At 49.4% G+C, this 21,838-nt stretch overlaps 1 protein-coding gene across 1 annotated transcript; it reads left to right on the top strand.

The window, feature by feature from the left end:
- The first annotated feature begins 26 nt into the window (after positions 1-26).
- RGR (retinal G protein coupled receptor) lies at positions 27-10,628 on the top strand. The gene is made up of 7 exons (XM_032838573.1): positions 27-133; positions 1,762-1,918; positions 3,017-3,138; positions 6,036-6,189; positions 7,666-7,783; positions 9,821-9,934; positions 10,374-10,628. Exons 1-7 carry the CDS (start codon positions 55-57, stop codon positions 10,503-10,505), a joined length of 876 nt encoding a protein of 291 aa, XP_032694464.1. The 5' UTR covers positions 27-54; the 3' UTR covers positions 10,506-10,628.
- The last annotated feature ends 11,210 nt before the right edge of the window (positions 10,629-21,838 follow it).

The raw sequence follows: 21,838 nt of genomic DNA, 5'->3' as shown, positions 1-21,838 counted from the left end.
GGGCCTGGCTTAGAGAGCCCGAGAGGAGCTGGGCGGCAGGGACAAGGGCCCAGTATGGCAGAATCGGGGTCCCTGCCCACCGGCTTCGGGGAGCTGGAGGTGTTGGCTGTGGGGACGGTGCTGCTGGTAGAAGGTGAGCAAGAAACGGCCTGGGTGGAGCGGGGACCCAGTGGGCTCCCAGATTCAGGCCACAGCTATGGAGCTGACAAGCAGAGGTCCCCAAACCCTATTCCTCTGTCCCCAAACCCTACACCCAAACCCTACACCTACACCCATGGGGCTTCTGATGGGTGCACCTGTGGGATGCAGGCTGGGAGCTGAGAGAAACCAGCAGGGCTCAGAGAGTCTGCCCAGAACATAACCAAGAACCAGGCTCAGGCCTTTTCTTGTCCCCCCAGCTGGGTTAAAGTTTAACCTACTCCCTGAAAATCCTGCTAAGAATCTCATGTAAGCTCAGACCTCTGGCAGGCTCTGGAGACAGAGAGCTCTGTCACCTGCTCTCCACATGACTATAACCAAGTCAGCCAGGTTCTTGGACCCCACGTGGGTGATCCTGAAGGTTAGGAGGGGTCATGGGTGCGAAGGTCTAGCCTCGACGGACACTCAGGATTTAATCTCTTTTGCCCCCATCCTTTCCATCTCCACATTGCTCCCGTCATCTCCATTCCCCAGCTCTAAGCATTTCCATTCCAGGGGCTGCCTAACTTCCTGAGGGGCCCATCTTAGCCCAGAATCCCTCAAATGCTCCTCGAGGCCAGAGTTGACCCTGGAGACCTGGTGCTGGGTCAGTTGACAACTGTTAATCAGGAATGCAGCCCTTGTTCACATCTGAACCAGAGAGATTGTCAACCTGTTTCCTCCCCCAAGGAGAACTGACATTGGGGAGGGAGTGGCAGCCACTAGGCCCATCCCGAAGACACTGGACACCATTGTCTGGGGGCCCTGCCCCTCTTCCTCTCTTCTAGGAACCCTACAATCCAGCAACCCTCTCAGTCCTCAGTCATACCTTGAAACTTTACCACTTTAAGTCTCTGCACATGCTGTTCCCCTTGTCTTGAATGCTCTTCCACACCCTGTCCTCCCAGTAAACATTCCTCCCTTTCGATGGGGAAGCCAGGGTTCAGAGACCTAAAGGAGCAGCAAGTGAGAGACCAAGCTAAAGCTCCAGGTCTGGTCTGCCTGCTGCCTAAGGTTGCCCCCTCCAGCCCACCTCACCGGCTGCTGTCCCAGGCAGCCCCCAGCTCAAAACTCATACCCTTCTCCCGGCTCTCCCTAATGTTGCTGAACGGCCCTCGGAGTGGCATTTTGGAATTAAACAGATGTGAGTCTTAGTCCCAGCTCTGCCACACTCACCAGCTGTGTGCTTAGGGCAAGCCAACTAGTCACTCTAAGCCTGTTTCCCAGCTGCACATGGAGAGGACAGCATCCAGGTGAACACTGAGCAGGAGGACCCTAAGAAAGTTCTCAGTCCCCTGTGCAGGTAAGTGTCAGCAGCTGTCAGTGACTGCGACTGTTCCCGGATGAACCACACTGCACCTTACTGCTTTCTTCCTTACTTTTGAGTCAGGAGGAGGCAGGATATGCGTCTTATGGCCGATGGTATCTGAGAGCCAGCGCTTCTCAGATATCTTTGACGAGCTGCACCGACAAGGTTGTTGAGCATGAAGGGGCAGGAGGCTGAGGCTCCGTCCACCCCAGACCCTTGGTTCTGACCCCAGTCGGCCTCTCCAGCCCTGACACCTGCCTCCCCCTTCTTTCCAGCGCTCACCGGCCTCTGCCTCAATAGTCTCACCATCCTCTCTTTCTGCAAGATGCCAGAGCTGCGGACCCCTACCCACCTGCTGGTGCTGAGCCTGGCTCTGGCAGACTCTGGGATCAGCCTGAACGCCCTCGTTGCAGCCATAGCCAGCCTCCGCCGGTACTAGCTCCCCCCACCCCCTGGGGCCTGACCGCTGGGCACTGGGCACTGGGCACTGGGCAGCCAAGCCAGAGGCATTTTCCCCTCCTATAGAAAACCGTAGGGAACAGGGTGGGCAGGCAGTACGAGGCTAAATCCGAATTCCACACTATCCCTGAAGACCCACGGCTGATTTCTGGAGCACAGGAGTTGCTCAAAACCCACCCACAGACCTGGCAGACTATAGGGATGAAGGGCACAGGCTCCGCAAACTGGCTGCCTCGATGTGAGTGCTGGCTATCTCTTGGTTTCTGCCGTAAGTTGAATATTATTCTCCAGATCATAGGGTGGCTGGAAGTATTCACTTGATATTAGGTGGAAATAAGTGAAAATGATGCGTGGCACGCAAGAAGCCCAACAGACGTCAAAATGCAGTTGCTTTTACAAACACAAGTGTCTAAAACCTCCTTAGGTGCAAACCAAGATCTTTCAAGACAGTGTCGGGTGTTTACAAATTGTTTTCTTAAGTGAACCTGCTCCGGTTCCAGGCACTCAAATGAAGGCTGGAGCCCACCTGAGTGTGCGTGCTCAGGGCTGACCAGTCTGTGGGGTCGGGATCCCTGAGGATTTCCTGTCCTGATCTCCTCCTGCCCCTTCCAGGTTCTGGGAGGAGGCAGTAGAAGTTTTTACACTTGCTTGGCCCTTGGGGCTGAGAGCGGGGAGCCCTGGGGTCTCCCTTCTGACTTTCCCTTCATCTGCTGTCTAACCTCTTCTTCTCTGAGCCTAAATTTTTCCTCTCTGTAGAATAAAGGCATGGGCTCTCTTCCCAGAATGTCCCATTTCCTTTGCCGAAGGCTTCTGACCACACAGAAAGACCCTTTGGTCTGAGCTGCAGAGAAGGACACTGCACCCAGGAAGTTTGCATTGGGCTTCACTTGGTCAGCCCAGGGACTTGACCTCTGGGGCCCCTGTTTCCTTGTAGGAAAAACAGACAATGAAGCCCTCTTCTGGGGACCCAGGCCAACATTCAGGAGGGTGCCCTCCAAGCTCCTGAGGGGCAGGTGTGGGAGAAGGGCAGGGACGGAGGGAAGGGGTCGTCGGCCCCGGTGTCTCCCACAGGAGCTGGCCCTATGGCTCCGATGGCTGCCAGGCTCACGGTTTCCAGGGCTTTGTGACCGCGCTGGCCAGCATCTGCAGCACCGCGGCCGTCGCCTGGGGGCGCTATCACCACTACTGCATGCGTAAGTCTTGGTGCTCCCAGAGGGAGGGACGTCTGTGCGGTGAGGGTGATCAGAACAAAGGTCTGCTCTGTGTTTCCCAGTCCAGGGGAGACTAGGTGGGCCTGAGTGTCTGTAAGTATGTGGAAAGGAAGGAGGCAGGGAGAGCGGACAGGAAAGGCCCCCCAGGCCCGTGCTGGAATGTCAATGCAGCATCAGGCAAATCAGGAGTCCTCTCTAAACCTCTGTCTCCTCTAAGAGCAGAGTTTTATAAGCAACCTCCCAGTTTTATTCTGAAAATCAACTAAAGTCATAGATACAGAAATGGCCTTGCAGACGGGCCCCGTTGGGGGGCAGAGAGACTGTGTGTGTGTGTGTGTGTGTGTGTGTGTGTGTGTGTAGTGGGTGTGTATCCCTGCACCTCACGCTTCCGTGGGGCCTCCACCATCTCGGGGCTTCATGAAGACCAGTCCAGCCCCAGATCTCCCAAGCTGCACTGTCAAATGCCACCTTCACAACTGGCTATGTCACTGTACCACCCACTCTGTTATTTACTTGATTTTTTTTCTTAAAAGCTATTCATTTAAAAAAACACAAACACCTGCTCTAGTCTCATCCTAAACAATGTCTCTGAAATCACAACTTTAATGTCCTTACAATTTTAGTACACATTAAAATTTAAAAACATGTTCACCCACTGGCCATCTAGAATCCTGCTCCCCGCCAGGGATATGTGAACAGACCTCGGGGAGCTGTGAGTCTGCTGACCCTTATCACAAACCCCAACTTGCAGACTGGGAAGTGGGGGCTCAGAGAAGTTAAGCCCTTCCCCAAGGTCACCCAGCTAGGAGAGGCAGAGCAGGCACTGGGCATGGCTGGGATGCCTCCCACGTCACTCACTACTTTTGTTTCCTGGGCTCCACATCCCGACCTGTGGCTTTCTTGGCATGGAGCCTGCTGTGGTGGCTGTGGCCAGCATGGCCTGAAGCCCTGGGCAAGGCCCCTTTGGAATCTGAAGTTCTGCTCTCACCCCGCCATCCCCCCAACATACACAGCCCACCCCACCCCACCCTCGACAAAGTCACATACCTCTCCCCAGGCCAGAAAGTTGATAAAAATGATAAGATTATCATTTCTAGAGGCAGGTGAGTCTCACTTGCCCTACCTGACCTCAGAGCTCCTCTCCTGCTGCTCCTATCCCAGTCTGGCCCCCAAGTCTCCCTCAGACCACTGTATGCACACATATACACACATACACACTCACACACATGCACATACACAATGCACACATCTTCGGACAGCAACACACTTCTCTCCCTCAGTATAGAGCAGTTGATCCCTATTCTGGAGTCCCTAGAGCAAAGCCTCTCCTAAGCTGGAGGGTACCGTGGAACAATATGAAAGCAGGGGAGGGGGAAGGTGGGTGTCTGAGCTTATCCACTCCATACTGGATGACCCTGGACATATCACCGTGGTTATCTCTTTCCAAAGCCAAAAGAGCAATACATCAGTTATGGTAACTATTAATCGTTGTGTCCAAGTCAGGGGAAGGGGTGTCTCCGTCAGCTTGGGCCGCCATAACAAAATACCATACGTGGATGCTGAAACAACAGAGATGGATTTCTCCTAGTTTCTCGGTGCTGGAAGTCTGAGATCAGGGTTCCAGCATGGCATACTTCTGGCATCTTCCAGGCTTGCAGACGGCTGCCTTCCTGCTGTGTCACCTCATGGAGAAGAGAGATCATCTCTTTTTTTAAAAGATTTTATTTATTTGTTTCATAGAGATCACAAGTAGGCAGAGAGGCAGGCAGAGAGAGAGGGGGAAGCAAGCTCCCCGCTCGATCCCAGGACCCTGAGATCATGACTTGAGCTGAAGACAGAGGCTTTAACCAACTGAGCCACCCAGGCACCCCGAGATCATCTCTCTTGTATATTCTCACATAAGGGCACTAATCAAATCATGGGAGTTCCACCCGTGTGACCTAATTACTTCCCAAAGATTCTCTCCTGGAATGCCATCACGTGGTGGGGGGCAGGGCGGGGGAGGCTTCCACACAGGAGTTTGGTCAAGGCTTAAACACTGAGTCCATAGCAGGAGGACACATTCAAGCAAACTGCCTCCAGGGCTGTTGTCGGGGAAGCAGTGTCCAGATGCGGGAAGGTATAGATCTGCTCTTCTCTGTGGATCAAACCCTACCTGAAGACCTGCCCTCTGCCCTGGGGCCTTGTCCACAAAAGAACATGACAAATAAACCACAGACAGATGAGGTGCAAGGGAAAAGCTTTCTGAAGCCAGGACCAGGAGGAACCACCGGATCGGGAAGGGCTGGAGGAGGCTGCTACAGAGAGGGGCGTGGGAGGAGGGGACATGGAGGAGGTCAGGTCAGTGGGACTGGTCACATGAAAAAATGATGTTGGGACCAAGCCCCTGCCATCAGCACTGAGATGCACCCCAGTTCCTCAGAAGGTATCCTGGAAGCGGGACAGTGGCCTGTGTCTGAGCCACAGCCAAGGACCGTGGTAAGTCCAGACTTCTGCCTCCCTCCCTGTGACCCTTACCTGAACTGCACTGCCCATGTTTCTTCCCTAGTTAACTTGGGGAGGCATGCCTTTTTTTTTTTTTTTTTTTTTTTTTTTGCTGCTCCCTCCTTCTCTGTGCTCTAAAGAAGGTGGTATAGAATGTCTCCCAGGAGACTTTCGCCACCCATTATCTCTTTTATTCTTCATAACCATCCTCTGAGACCTGGATTATCCTTCCCATTTTGTGGAGGAGAAAATGGAGGCTCAGAGAAACTTTCAACTTGCCTGAGGCACTAAGGAGCATCAGAGCCAGGATTTAGGAACATTCTGTGTGACCATGAAGTCCATTCTTTGGCACGCCACCAAGCAAATACCTCCTCCTCCTCCTCTCTCCCATGCAGGCAGCCAGCTGGCATGGGACACGGCCATCTCCTTGGTGATCTGTGTGTGGCTGTCTTCTGCCTTTTGGGCAGCACTGCCCCTCCTGGGCTGGGGCCGCTATGACTACGAGCCTCTGGGAATGTGTTGCACCCTGGACTACTCCCGGGGGGACAGGTGAGGTGGGAGGAGCAGCTTCAAGGCTCCCTTCCTTGGGAAACTCTGCTTTGAGTTCTTACAACAACAGTGTCACAGCTGAAAATCCACATGGGGAAATGTCAACATGTGCCAGATAATCTCAACTCCTTGGTCATGATATCCACTTGCAAGCGGACAGTGGGACTAGGGAAAGCCCATTCTGCAAGCCGGACAAGTGATGGGCATGTGATGCAAATAATTAAATAATAACAAATATAAAGTTGTGCCCCAAAAGGAGTATTACCCAGTGAGCTGTTGGCCTGTGTGAGTCACTGAGTCACAGTCAGCAGTAACTGAGCCCCATGACCTCTTTGCCATCTTCAGTGCAGCCAGGCTGTTCCAGCTCCGACTTGATCCGTTTCTTAAGGGAGTTGTGTCCTTTGTTCAGTACAAGGAATGTTAAGGTCTTTGCATTGGGAGGGACCTCCTTGGCATAGAGTTTAGTTCTTGCGTTTCCTGAGCACCTGCTGTGAGCCAACCCCTGGGCCAAGCCCTAGAGAGACAAGATTGATGCATGATGGCCCCCACCGTCATGGAGCATGTGTCCAGTACTGCCCCATTCATGTGGCTCTGGAGACACCAGGGCCTAGAGAGACCCTTTAGGGGACATCTTGGGGAGGAGCGGCATAGGCTCCAGCCCCGCTCTTTCTTCTACTAGAGCCATGTTGCATTCATCTGCTTTACAAGTCTACTCATGACCTATCTGCCCCTGATGACAGGCTTTCCAGGTGAAACCTGCTTGAGACCCCAAGTCTCAGGGCACTCCAGGGTGTCCCTACAGGTGCACTCCCTACAGGTGTCCTCCCGGCCAGTGTCCAGTTCTCTGGCAGCCTTCTCTCCTACCCCTCCCTACTGGGCAGCACCAAGGTAACACAGTCTTCCCTTCACGGAATGGGAGTCTACCTTCCTGGGAGTCCCACCTGTTCCTGATCAGCCCTCCCACTTTCCCATGACCCTTCCTGGAACCCCAGACTCTCCTGTGGTCCTTTCAGTGATTTCTTCAGTGACACTGTCCAGTCTCTTTGCCATCTCCAGACCCCTTTCAAGTCCCTGTGCCAGGAGCATTCCTTGAACGATCCTTCCTCTTGGTCCATTGACCTATCTTCCACTTGGTAAACGTGTTTTCCAAATTGAAGTGTCCTATTCTCCATGCTCGGGGCATATACAGAAAGCAGGCCTGAGTACCTGAACTGCCCAACAGAAAGCTGAAGGAGGACTCCCCCTCATCTCAGCCCTCTGGCTCTTAAAGGCAAGTTCAAGAAGGACCTAGTGGCTCCCTGTCTCTAAGGGGAGTCTGTGTGGGAACCTGGGGCGACCGCACTCAGAGCTTTTGTCTGATGAGAACAGTTCCTCACATGTGGCTGTCTAGGGCGAAGGCTAATACGTCTTCAAGGGCAGCTGACCTCCCCCCATCCCCAGAGATGACCCTGACTCCTCTACCTCCTCTGCCTGCAGAAACTTCATCAGCTTCCTCTTCACCATGGCCTTTTTCAACTTCTTCCTGCCTCTCTTCATCACAGTCATATCATATCAGCTCATGGAGCAGAAACTCAGGAAGACGGGCCACCTCCAGGTGAGGATCAGTGCCAGAGAGGAAGAAATCCCTCTGTCCCTCTCAAGGAACATGACTGATGTGAGAGACAGTAGTTAGGGGTTTTCTGTTTTCAGTGATCAGGAAAAAATTCAACGTTCACAGAGCTTGGGCTGTTGGGTCAGGAATGTCCCCTCCCCACTGCTGGGCATTGCCAAGATCCGGGAGGAAGGGTCAGGACTGCTCAGACTTACCAGACCTCAGAACCTTGAGAGTCAGGGCACCCTGCCAGACCCCATTCATGCTGTCACATTTCATTCTTCCCAAGGACTTGGGGGTAGGCACAAAATGACATACTTTTCAAATATTCCTTTTAAATTGCTCCAAGATGTTTTGTTTAATCACAGACTGTTATCCAGAACATAAAATCACACCTGCAAGCACATTTGTCCAAAAAAAAAAATCCTAAAAAAAAAAAAAAAAAAAAAAAAGCCCTCCTGGCCGTTCCTGAATTTCTGCATTAGTCCCTTTCCACAATTTTCTTTTGTCCCCTCGACAATCTCTAGCAGATGAGCCATAACAAGCACCCAAGTTTCAAAGAAAAAAAAAATCAGATACTAATACTACTTTTCTGCGTATGATGACATTCCATCTTTGCAACTACTCTCTAAAGAAGGTTTTGTTATCACTTTGCCACAGGCTAGAAAATTGAGGTTATAGTAAGGGCTTGTTAAGTAACTAGCTACAAGCTGGGAAGCTAGTAATAACAGAATTGGATCAAACCCAGGCCTGGGACTCCATGACCCAAGTGGTCATAGTGCATAAAAGAAACACTCAATCTTTGTTGAGACACTTAATCTGCCACATTTTGTTTTCCCCTTGTGAATTGGAAAAGGACTGTACAAATCGATTTTAGCCGGAGATCCAGGTTGCTCAGAGTCAGCGGGAGGCCGAGAGCTGGGCCGAGACAGGAATCGTGCGTGGCTCTGGGCTCCTGCTCCCCCGCCCCTCACCGCCTCCGGGCTGTCCTCCGCGCTGCCCTCCCAAGCACTACCTGGGTGCCCAAAGTCGCCACATTTACTGGAAATTCAATCGGCCAGGAGACAGGGCTGCCACACCGGTGTGCTTTTTTCCCCCTCCCCTGCCTGTCGTGAAACCATCAGTTCCCGCAGCATCAGCAGAGGTCGCGGCGCATGGGCCAGGGGGATCTCGGTCAAGGGCAGGCCGATCTCCGGAGGTGCTGAGGCCTCAGTGCTCCTCGGGCCTCTGAGAAGCACATTTTTCTTTTCTTTTTTCTTTTCTTTTCTCTTTTCTTTTCTTTCCTTTTGGAATGAGGGAGGGGCAATTCAAGAGAATAAATGTCTCCCAACGAACATATTTTTATTTCATGAAAGAAATGTGCCCTCTTTCAACTTAAGTCACCTTCTTCGTTAAAGGGAGACGCAAAGAGAAAACAGACACTGATTTCCAGCTGCAGCATTTTAACATCTGAATGTGCGGGGGAAGCCGGAACCGCAGCTTCCATTCTGAGAATAGATCGCAAGTCGTACGCCTCCCTGTGGCCAGAGGCGGTACCACAGGGCTCGCTCCCCGGGTTGTCTCACACCTTGCAAAGCCGCTTTGAACCGGGGACAGGTAGATCCACTAGGTGGCTGCAGCCGCCGCAGGCTGATGGCGAGCGGGTTCTGGGACTGAGCTGTGAAGGCAGCTCAGCCTGGGGAGCCTCGCTCACCCAGCCACACTCATGGAGCCCAGAGTTCCTCAGAAAGAGCGCGGACCAGGAAGGGAGCTCATTATCCAACCCCTAGTCCCTGCCTCCAGGTAAGTGAAGCATTATCAAACCATTTTTGCAAACAAGACAACTGAAGTCATGTGAGGTTAAATGACAGGTTTAGGGTCACACAGCTTACCTGACAGAGAGGTCCATCTGGCCCCGAGCTCCTCTGCAGGCTCAGCGCCTTCCCACAGCTGGGTCACACTGCCCCGCCCTGCTGAGTGTCCACCCCGTCCCTCCCCCGTGGGGGGCTGCAGCCAGCTAGAGCAAGTCAGCGCCTCTCTCCCGTGACCATCTCTCCGCAGGTGAACACCACTCTCCCGGCCAGGACACTGCTGTTCGGCTGGGGCCCCTATGCCCTCCTGTATCTCTCTGCAACGATCGTGGATGTGAGCTCCATCTCCCCCAAGCTGCAGATGGTACGGAGCCCTCCCAGACCCAGAGTTAGAACTCTCTCCATCTCTGTGTCTCTCTGTCTTGCACCATCTCTCTTTCCTGCTTTCTGGCCTCCTGGTAGTCTTTTCCTTTTTCCTTAGAATGCTCATACCGCCCTGGGAATTTGTTTCTCTTGGGGGCCACACAGGGCTGCTGCTTGACGTTGTCTCAGGGACAGACACATTCTGGGACCAAGGCTGAGACTGGTGTTCAGGCCGGTGGGGGGGGTGGGTGGGAGGGGGGTGCTTCCATGCCTCATCTGCCAACTGGTCAAGGAGGCCTTGGGAGTTGCAGAATCCAGCCCAGGACAGATAACTGGTGGCTGTGGCGGGCGGGGTGAGGGTGGGACTGGGGTCACCAAGTGGGACCAGGGAGAGGTGCTGAGGCTGTGAGGCTTTTCCCTGAACTTTTCTGTCCCAACAGGTGCCTGCCCTCATTGCCAAAACAGTGCCCACGATTAATGCCATCAACTATGCCCTGGGCAGCGAGATGGTCCACAAGGGCATTTGGCAGTGCCTCTCACCCCAGAGAAGCGAGCGGGACCGAGCCCGGTGAGGTTCTCTGGGGGGCTGCTCGGACCCAGGCCCACCCCAACACCCTGGACTGAGCCCCATGCTAGGAGGCTGCCCCAGAGTCCTGCCCAGCAACCTCAGAAGCCAAGCTCCAGACACTCGTTCACCGCCCACTTCCCCACCCCCCCGGGGATGGCCCTGTTGGGTCTGGCCCTCGGTCAGACATGCGGGATTCAGAGAGCACCCAGACTACATGGGAGGACCTGGGACTTTGGAGCCAGACAGACTTGAGTTTCCATCACAGCCCTCCAAACAGAGGCTGAGAGACCTTGGGAAAGTCACTCCCTCTGAACTGAGCTTCCTGACCCGTAACATAAGGTCTCCACTGGGCTGCTGTGAGGTTTAACAAAGATAATGTGTACTCACCATGCACAGGGAACTTCACTAAAACAGCTGTCAGGGTTCTGAGTCTTACACAGAAAGGCATGAAAGCTCCTGGTTTCTTATGGGAGGGCCATCCAGGCAGTCAGTGTTCCAATGCCACTTATTAAATTGAGATCTGGTGCAAGTGACCGCGTCTGTGTGTGCATCTGTTTCCTGGCTTGGGAGGGGTGGTGACCAGCATGGTGACTTCACCGTGCAGAAGGGACCAGAACATCACGTGGTGCATTAAGTGTTCACTGACAGCCACTGGCACCCGCCAGCCAATGACAGCCAGCTGCATGCTACTTAGTTGCCAGCATTAAAAAATCAAGATAATGTATTTAAAAGCCCAGATGTCTGAACATAAGGCCTGGGGGAGGCTCCATGGTGACAGTCTGTAGAACTCAGGGCAGCTCTGCCCTTTGCCCAGGGCTTGTCCCCTTCCATCAGTGACAGCTTGTATGTTCCCTGCAGAGCCTGTAGGCATCTGGGTTTGTGACAGTGGTGGGGTCCCCAATCCTGGATGGACATCTGCACCTCCAGCAGCGTCAGCGTTTCAGGGGCAATATGTGGCAGGTGCACAGACGTGGGGGGGGGGGCGTGCATTGTCCCAGAGGGAAATGGAGGTGGTTGGCGGGGAGGTGGTGCGTTCTGCAGCAGGTCTGATGATGGAGAGCCGGCTGCCCCAGGCACCCAGGATGCAGGGAAAATGAAAGTTCAACCCGCAGATGCTGAGCAGGGAAGAAACAGGATAGGGTGGTCACGAGGACAGCATCCGGGGGCCCTGTGTGCCAGCACCTGCCTTTCAGCTTTGCAGATGCGGAAAATCAGGTCACATAAGCATGACTCATAAGAAGTCTGCACTCCACAGAGGCTGGCTCAGTCATTTTGCAAAACCAGGTGAAATGGAGAGGGAAGCAGCTGTCCCACAGCCCTGTTTTTTAGACCATGCCCTGAGCTGCGTGCTGTAAAGACAGGAAGCCATTTAGCCTCAATCCAGTGACCAGTCAGATTCCTAGTCATAGGCCCTGCAGTGGGAACTGAGAGGGGGAGTCCTGGGGCCTGAGCTGGGTTCACACACAGGCTGAGTGGGTGGCCACAAAGGTGACAGTGTCCAGAGCCCAGAGATAGTGGCCCTTCCCCCACAGTCCACGAGTCCTTAAATTGTCTTTACTGAGCCCACCCTTCACTCCACCATTAAAGACAATAACCCCGAAAGGTGGGACAAGGGAACACAGTGAGAAGAGAAGGGAGGGACACCCAGACTCAGAGAGAGAAGGGGGGGAGATAAAAAGGATGAAGATGCCCAGCGAGAGTAGCCAGGATCCCCACACAGACTCTGCCCCTACCTGTGATCAAAGAGGTGTGGGGCAGGTTGGCCAGGCATGGTCAAGGACACCCATAGCTCCTGCCCTGTATCCCATGCTTGTGTAGAGGGGAGAAGGTGGGCTCCGTGCATGTCCACCCTGGACTGGGTTGGCAGGAGATAGCAGGGGCTGAAGCAGCACCCCATGGGGAATGACCGAAGCCCTGTGGGAAGCCCCAAGCCTATTTACACCCCCGCCTCTCACCCACGGAATGGGTGTAGGGCACCTTTTCACCTTTGAGCTGTACTGCTCATGTCCCAAAGCACTTTCAGGATCTCAAGTCCTTGTGGACACTATGTGCAGAGCCTCTCCTCTGCCCTCCTTGCCACCACCCACCAGCACCCACCCTGCCCTTCCATGGAGCCACTCACCTCCCAGGCCAGAGGGACAAAAGCGATGGCTGGGTCCTTTCTGACACCCACCTCCCTGCAAGCCCTTGGGACAGGCACCAGGCTGGGAGAGGAATTAGAGCTGTTTCCTGGAAGAGTCAGCACCTGAAAAAAGTTAGAGCACAGCCCCCAAAGCCCTGGAAGCTTCTGGGGCTCCCCCTCCTCTGCCAGAGCCCCTCCCAAGACCCATTTCACGGTACTCAAAATGCCTGCTGATTTTCTCCATGTTCACTGTAGACTACGTCGGGATCTTCCACAGCCGGGAAAACATATGAAGAAATCAGTTACTTCTGTCTCCTTGACGTGTTTGTTTCCTGGCCCCTTTCTGTTCATTGATTTCAGTGAGCGCCACATCCCCCAACTCTCCTGTCTCGCCAGGCTCTGGTTGAGCAATCTACCCCCCAACCAACCCACCCTGTTCCTTTCCTCCATGTGTGTATGTGGCCTCCAGTGCCACTAGTAGGGACAGTGCTCTGCTTCCCCCACACAGACACAACTGGCTTTGGGAGACATGCCAGCCTTGTCCCCCAGCCCACACCATCCATCACTGTTGCTGTCATGCTCTCCCCAAGCTCCTGCTTGGACCACATGGTAGCAAACATGCCGTGTCTGTATCAGACCCCGGTCTGATGGGGTGAGATAGGTCTGAGATCCTTTCCAGTCACCCCAGAAAAAGTCCACACCTCTTTATCTCTTCCTAGCTTTTGTGGGTAAAAACTATGCTAATCTGGCTAAGAAGGCTCAAAAGTAGAGATTACGGTCCAGCTGTGTCCACGCAAGTGGAGTCAGACGTAGTCATCAGCGTTATCAACATTACCCAGAAGTTTGCTTCAGAATCTTTGCAAATCTTACATCAAAATGAAACTTTCCCTCCATTCTATGGAAATTAAGCATGCCCTCTGAGCGTCTCTGTATGTTTGGTTTAGTCCCGTGTTTCAGTAGAATTGTCCCCCACTGACTCTCAATGTGCAGAGCATTTCAGCCCCACTCTGGATTTTCCTTTAAGTTTCTGTGGCTTGACTTGGTAACCTATATGTCTCCAGTAAATTAAAAATGTAACCTATGGGGGAAGAGAGCCCTGTGCATGCTGTCACGCGTGGTGATGCGGCCTCAGCCCTGCCATCCTGTCACTGGCGGGGCCTGGGTGAATCCCGAGCCCTCTCTGGCCCATCCTGTCTTCATTTCACCTTCCTCTTCATCATCTCAGTCTGAGCGGGGCTCTGACAAGGGCACGAGGCTTTCAGATGCTACCACAAGTCTGTTTTCATCCCCTCCTAAAATCCATATGTTGAAGCCCTAACCCCCAATGTGACTATATTTGGAGAGAAAGTCTTTACAGAAATGATCAAGATGAAACTAGGTCATAAGGGAGAGGCCCTGATTTAATAGGACTAATCTCTTTGTAAGAGGAGACATTAGAGAGTGCTCCCCCTACCCCCTGCATAAGCCCCAGGCAAAGGAGGACACAGTGAGAAGAGGAATGTCTGCTAGCCAGGAGGAGAGCTCCTCCCAGATACAACCCTGATGGCACCTTGATCTTGGACTTCTACATCCAGAACTATAAGACAATAAATGTCTGCTGTTAAAGTCACCCAGCCAGTGGTCTTTGGTTACAGCAGCCATAGCAGACTAATACAATGTTACACCAAAGCTCATTGTTCAAAACAGATGACAGCAGAAGGGAAGGAGTGAGTGCCCAACTGTTGCCACCTGCTCACTAGCACCCAGAGAACCCAGCCAGCCTCCCTTCTGCAGAACCTGGAATTATATGAAATTCAATTTAAAAGGCACAAAATTTGTCTTCTAGGATCACCTACCTCTCTCAGATCCATTTTTTTAAAAGATTTATTTATTTATTTATTTATTTATTTATTTATTAGAGAGAAAGCAAGCAAGCAAAAGGGGGAAGGGGCAGAGGGAGAAGCAGACTTCCCACTGAGCAGGGAGCCTGACGTGGGGACTCCATCCCAGGACTCCAGGATCATGACCTGAGCTGAAGGCAGGTGCTTAACCGGCTGAGACACACAGCACCCCCTCAGATCCATTTACTTCAGAGTTTATTTTTGTAAGGAAATATAAGTACAGTAGAATGATATCCCCCACCCCACCCCATTTCTTGCTGGGAAAGATGGCTCTGCCTATTGACAAGCAGACTTGAATTAAAGTCACAAACAAAATAGCAAGTTATCTCTGAGGTATAGGGATGTACAGTCCCTGGCCTTGTCCCTCCCCTCCCCAAATCCCCACTGTAATAATTTTTCTGGGGAGGGAAGGGACCAAGTGATTGATTGATTAGGGGAAAAAAAGAATATAAATTAATTATAGCTTAAACTACGTCTATACTTTTGCTTAAAAGTAAGGAGCTTTTTCCAAATTTTTCACATAGAGAAACAAATTCAGTAGAAAGGTAACAGGCCTCATTTATTTATACCTTTCTCCCTGCCATGAAATTGATAGGATTTCTGTTGTTTTTCCTGTTAGAGACACTCCTGGCTCAATTTGCACCAATACAAGTTCACTCTCCCTCCAATCAAACTGCCTTCAGTATTATTTTCTCTACCTCAGTAAATATCATTATTCTCTGTCCTGTCATTTAAGCTAAATGAAAAGAAAATGAGGAGAAAAAGCAAAGATTTGATACGCATAAATACTTCGCAGGTTAGGACCACGCAGTGCTTAGCTTCTACCACAAGGTGACAGTGCGAATTCAATGATAAATTTCATCTGCAGCTGCTGCTCTGGAGGTGCCTTTCAGAAGAGCCTGGGAGTTCCCTAGTGAGGCCATAGGGGTGATTCTTGATTCCTGCAGGATCTCAGGCAAGTTTTCTTTTCTGCTCTTGGTACAGAAGCCTGATGTCTAGCTGTTTTCTACCTCAGATGATGTGATTCCCCATCTCTCCTTGAAGGGAACAAAATTGCATGCCCATTGACCAGAGAACGCCCAGATGGCCCTCCAGAGTCCCCCTTTTCTTTGCTTACAGAGCAGTCACTGGAAGTCTACCAAATATAAACCTCCCAAGTCTTCCTGCACACAGGATTTGGTCAGGAGGACATTCTAAGTACTATGCTCAGAGAAGCAGCCTGAGCCTCCGGGAATGTGCAGTAAATGGCATTTGGTGATGGTAATGTTCCTAAGATCATGAGTGCTAGAAAAGCCTTGGATGAAGGCCGAAATCATAATCCCTAAATATTCCCTCTCCTCTTGGTTGTGGTAACTTTCTGTTCTCCTCGTAAGCTGCTCCCTGGCCCAGACACCACACACCTGTTCTTTCCTCCATCTATCCAGCTGCTCCTACAATGCCTCCATTATCTCCCTGCAAGGCACCCTCAGCCCAGCTGCCCCTCCCTCTGCTGCTGTGGAAACACATGCAAGTCCTTCACTCCTCTAGGTAAGAGGCAGCCTGGCTGCTTGGAAAGCACTTAAGTGTGGGCATTGGAGAGACGGAGGCATGAATCCAGGATTTGCCTTTTATTCAGTGTGTGAACAAGTTGGAGCAAGGGTCTTGTCTCTGAGTTTGTTCCATACCCACCAAAATGGAGTCATGGGCTGGCATAAAATGTAAAGCACATGGTGGATGGTCAAGAGATATTTGAGTCCCTCCATCAGGGACCTTATCAGCCATTCCTTGTTATCCCCTGATTTTTCTTATTAGTCACTCAAGAAAGGAGTATATAGGAAAATTATGAAGGTTGAGAGGCAACTGTATGCAGCATGCATCAAATCTACTACCTCATTTAATTCCCTGCACATCCTTAGAAACAGTTCTCTCAATCATCTGCACATTTGCGTCATCTGAGGCTCAGTGATTCAGAGTGTGGTCTCTGGACCGGAAGCAACGGTTTCACCCAAGTGCCTGTTAGAAATATAGACTCTCAGTCTCTGCCCCAGACCTCCCAAATCTTAGTGTGCTTTTTCACAACCCCCCACCAGGTAATTTGTGTGCACTTAGAGCTCAAGAAGCCCAGCGCAGCTTTACAGACTACTGGTGTCTGGGTCCCTCCCACAGAGACGATGATGTAATTGGTCTGAAGAGCTGGCTGAGCTGGAGACTTTTAAAAGCTCCCAGGGGATCCTAATGTGCTACCAAGATTAAGAACCACTGATGGGGGGGTGGGTGTTACGGACATCAATTTTACAGAGTGATTTAGCTGAGACTTACTGAGTCGTCTCTGAGGCCATTCTCTGCTGTTTTATATGCACATATAACATCTATATACTGATGCATATATGTACATACATATACAACACAAGTATGCATATTAATATATACACATACCTGTACATATATTATCTATGCACACACACACACATATATAGTATATACACACATGCATATGTATATACCTGTGCATATATAATATACAGGCATATACATATTAATGTGCATGTGCATATTGATATATACACACATGTGCATATATAATATATACACATGAATATATACACACATAGGCATACACATCTTCCTCCAGAAGTCCTTTATTTTTACTTATCTCCATCTCATCCTATAGCTTGCTTTCATCTTTCTCTTACTATTTCCCCAAATCCCAAAGATCGTAGACCAGCAGGAGATCATCAGCCCAAGGTTTTTTGTTTTATCACCAAGATATCATTTACAAGATAATATAGTCAGGTCTTGTAAGCAATTGAGAGACTAAGGCATAAAAAGGTTGAACATACTGCTTAAGGTCATAAGTGCCTGGGGAAGCTTCCCAGCTCAGAGATTTTCAGGTATCAGTGCAGACAGTGCATTTTGAGGTGGTGGAGAGCGAGCCTGGCTTCTCCAACCATAAAATTCACAGGATCACCCGGGATCTTAAGTGCAGACTCTTGGTTTGGTAGGTGTGGGTTGGGGCGAGGTTCTGCATTTCTAACAAGCTCCCAAGTGAAGGGGATGCCGCGAAAGGTGTGGTGTGTTTGGTCAGAGCAGCACACTACAACGTGATCCCAGCTGCCTGGTATTCAAGTGCCAGCCACTGACTGGGGTGTTCATTCTGTCTCTCTCACCAATGTTAAAGGTGTGTCATCGACTGTGGAGAACCATGGACCCCCCATGCCAGCCCTCAGCCCACCCCTGGGTAGCGCTCTGGGAACACCTCCCACAGGTTTCTTGCTGAGCTGCTCTTGGGTGTTCATTGAACGAATGTTTATTGAACCTAAGAATAAATCAGGACACTATTTAAATAAGACAGTCAAGGTCCTCATGAGCAGCTTGCATTCTAGTAACAACAAGTAAGTGTATAAAGTAGATCATTAAAAATTGTGATAGGCACCCTAGGAGAGGGAAGGGATAAGATAGGAAGGGACTGGGAGGGTGGTCAGGAAAACACCTCCGAGGAGGCGATATTTGAACCCAGACTTAAAGGATGAGAATAAGGCAGTCAGGAGGAGGGCAGGGGGAAAAGCATTCTAGGCAGAGGGAACAGCAAATGGAAAACAGCGGGGCTGCTCAAGGAATATAAAGACCTGTAGGCTTGAACACACGGAATCAAGGAGAAGCAAGAGGAGATGGAGGGACTACATCTAGCAGGGCTGCAAGGTAGGATGGGTGGGAGGTGGAGGATAGAAAAGATGGAATCGTTTTGTTTGTTTTTTAAGAACAAATTAAAGTCTTTGAAAGGTTTTAATCAGGAAAGTAGCCAGATCCAATTTCCATTTTTAACTAATCTCTCTGACTGCTGTGTGGAAACTACCCTGGAGCAGCCAACAGTGCGTGTAAGAAGGTGAAATGGAGACTGTTATGCTATCCCAGGCTATTTCCTTGAAATGAGGAAAGTAATGGTGGCACTAATGTTAAGAAGTGAACAGATATGATATATGGTTTTGGAAGCAAATATAACAATTTGCTAGTGGTTTGAATACATTCATTTTTGGTTATTTTGATTTCAGGAAACAAAACTTAATCTTAACTTTCTTCAGAAAATAAGGACAATTTACAGACTTATAAAAATGAAAACTATGATGGTATAGGCTTCAGGTGAGGTTTGATCAGGGCTCTAGCCTTATTTTTCTGATTCTCAGTCCTGCTCCATCTGTCCCCCACCCTTTGTGTGTCATTTATCCTTAAGCTGAGTCCATACATGGTTGCAAGAGGGCTTCAAGGGCAAGATACATGGTGGCAAGATGGTTTTATTTGCATGGAGAAGGGGCAGGCATCATTTTTAACAACTGTAAAACAAAAATCTTGATTTCGGGATTCATTGAGCCAACTTTGAACAAATGTCTATTGCCAGGAAAACAGGTCAGAGAGTTAGCTCAATATACCTACCTGCTATACCTACATTGCCAGTGGATGGATTAGCTTTGATGGGGGTTATTAAACACAGTCAGCATGGATAAGGGATGAGATTACCTGAGTTGGCTCAGACCGATGAAGGTATTGGCATGATCCATCCTACCCAAATAACACAGAAGCTGCATGGGGGGAAGAACCACATGGATGTTGAGGAGAAATGCACAACTTCCATTACTGTAAACTATATTACATTTGAAGGCATGAAAGGACATGAGGATGACACCTAAGTTTTTGGAGGTGTCATGCTAAGATAAGGAAGACCGAAAGGCTTAGAGGGGAATAGATACAGATGTCTCTTTGATACTCAAGGATCTGAGTCTATTGAGCATTTGGAAACAGGAGCAGGAGCTAAAGGGATTTGTCTTGGGTGGAGTCACTCACATCAGAAGGCATCCTGTAGGTGTGGGACCTAGTGACAAACTTCAAGCCACTTGATGCAGTCGCTCCTTGACTCCTAGCCCAGAGATTAGCATGAAGAGGCGGGTGGCCTAGGATTCTGATTAAAAGGTTAGGGCCAGTGATTTTCCAAACCAAATAAAGCCACGAGTATCAGTATTCTGCTACTAAGGGAATAAATGGTGCATCTTACTAAACATGTGGATAAAAAAAAATTAGAATAAAAAATCTTTTTTATGTTTTTGATTTCTGTGATACTTAGAACAACCAGAGGAGGGAGGTAAGAAGGGGATTTGGAGCCCCATTTTTTCCAATGAAAACAATGATTCACACCAGTTAACTGATGACACCAGAATCTTGTGTTTGAACCCCAACATCTTGATTCTAAATCTAGCCTCCAAACCCTGTAGATCCGAGTATCTATGGTCAGATAAATTATTCTTGGGGGGGGGAGATATGTACATGACTCAAGACAGGGGAGGCAGCTTAACAGGGTCACAGCAGATAAGATGGAAAAAATCCTGGACTCTCAGTCAGAACAACACTGAGCTTGGAGCTTTGCTGCTCCCTTCCTGTCTCATCTTGGGTGACTCATTGAATTTTTCTGGTCTACATTTTCATCTGTCTAATAAGGGGTTTGAGTTAGGTCAGTTGTTTTCAAAGTTTAAAAAAAGAAACCTGCCCCCCCCCCCGCCCAAGAAGAGCTATATTAGGAAGTGTAAATAAATTAGAGAGAACCCAGCACAACTTTTCACCCATTCTCTTGCCCCAGGACCATCATCCTGGAAGGTCTGAAGACCCCCGTGTTTTGATTTTCAGGAGTCTATAGGGTTGCTTCCTTTTCTAGGTAAGTCCTGGGGTTGCCTATCTTCCCGGGCTTTAAAGTCTCCAGACCTCCAGGAATGCTGCCTCCGAGGCCCTGTCAACACACCTGGCCAGTGCCACAGGGCAGCAGGTGTTTTCTGTTCATAGTTCTGTGAGTGCATGAACCCCATGGATGAAACACCTTTGTTGTTTTGCCTGCGTGCGTTTCAAGGAAGACCTTTATGGAAACTCAGGCATGAGGGAGTTGAAGACAGGGTTGTTCATCGGTTGCTGTTAGCAAGTGCATTTGCCAAACTCTTGGTCAAATTAAACAGGAAATGATTAAAGCGTCCTGGAGTTAAGAAAGGCAAGAATAATAAACACTCATAATTATGTGCAGCATTGTGTTACATTGTGTTATAGGCCTTATATGTGTCATCTCATCTAATCCTCTGAACCATATTAGGATCACAATATTATGATCTTAAGTATTATTATCCACATTGCATATATGGAAAACTGAGGTTCTAAATTATTATGAAAACTGCCTTAGGGTGCTCTATTAAAAAATGATACAGTTGGGATAGAAATTCTCAGAACTTCCTAGATACAAATGCAAGAATAGTTTTTCCAGAATTTTCTAAGATTAAGAAATAAGACCATAGCATCTCAAACCAACATAAACGTTTTCTCAATGGTTACTTTCTTTAGGGGTTCAATCACTCATTGCTTCAACAATAGACTGCTATTTACCAAGCACCTGGCTTTGCTCTGGAAGGGAAAAATAAGGTGAGTAAGACACCATATTTTCCCTCTAGGAGTTCACAGCCTAGCAGGGGAATAAAGTAGGTCATACATACCACTTGTTTTAAGTGCTATAATAGAGTTTAATTCAAGGGGTGCCTGGGTGGCTCAGTCAGTTAAGTGTTTGACTTTGGCTCAGGTTACTATTCCAGGGTCCTAGAATTGAGCTCTGCATCAGGCTCCCTGCTCAGCGGGGGCCCTGCTTCTCTCTCTCCCTCTGCCTGCCTCTCTGCTAACTTGTGTTCTCTCTCTATCTCTCTGTCAGATAAATAAATAAATAAACTTAAAAAAAAAAGAGATTAGTTCAAAATTCTGAGGTGTCAGCAGACATGATGGAATTAAGAGTCTCTGAAAATCTCCACAAAAACAATGAGAACACTGGCAAAAAAAAAAATTAGAAAATCCATGTTATCATAACCCTGGACATTAACAAAATCTTCTAGGGGTGCCAGTAGGTTAAAGCCTCTACTTTTGGCTCAGGTCATGATCCCAAGGTCTTGGGATTGAGCCCCACACCGGGCCCTCTGCTCAGCAGGGAGCCTGCTTCCTCCTCTCTCTCTGCCTGCCTCTCTGCCTACTTGTGATCTCTCTCTGTCAAATAAATAAATAAAATCTTTAAAAACAAAAACAAAAAAAACAAAACAAAACAAAATATTCCAACAATCCAAGAGGTGTTTATTAAGGAATTTTTCCTAAATATAATTTTTAACAGAAAATTATAAGGTATGCAAAGAAATAAGAAAGTATGCCTCATACCTAGGAAAGTGAGTGATCAACAGAAACCAGTTGAGAAAGCTCATATATTGGGACTTACTAGACAAAGACTTTAAATTGGATATTTTATTTTATTTATTTATTTTTTAAAGATTTTTATTTATTTACTTGACAGAGAGATCA

Source organism: Lontra canadensis, unplaced genomic scaffold (genome assembly GCF_010015895.1).
Source record: "Lontra canadensis isolate GAN:19392208 unplaced genomic scaffold, GSC_riverotter_1.0 scaffold3, whole genome shotgun sequence".
NCBI lineage: Eukaryota > Metazoa > Chordata > Mammalia > Carnivora > Mustelidae > Lontra > Lontra canadensis.
Note: the sequence above shows the minus strand (reverse complement) of the source record. Positions and strands in the feature narration are given on the sequence as shown.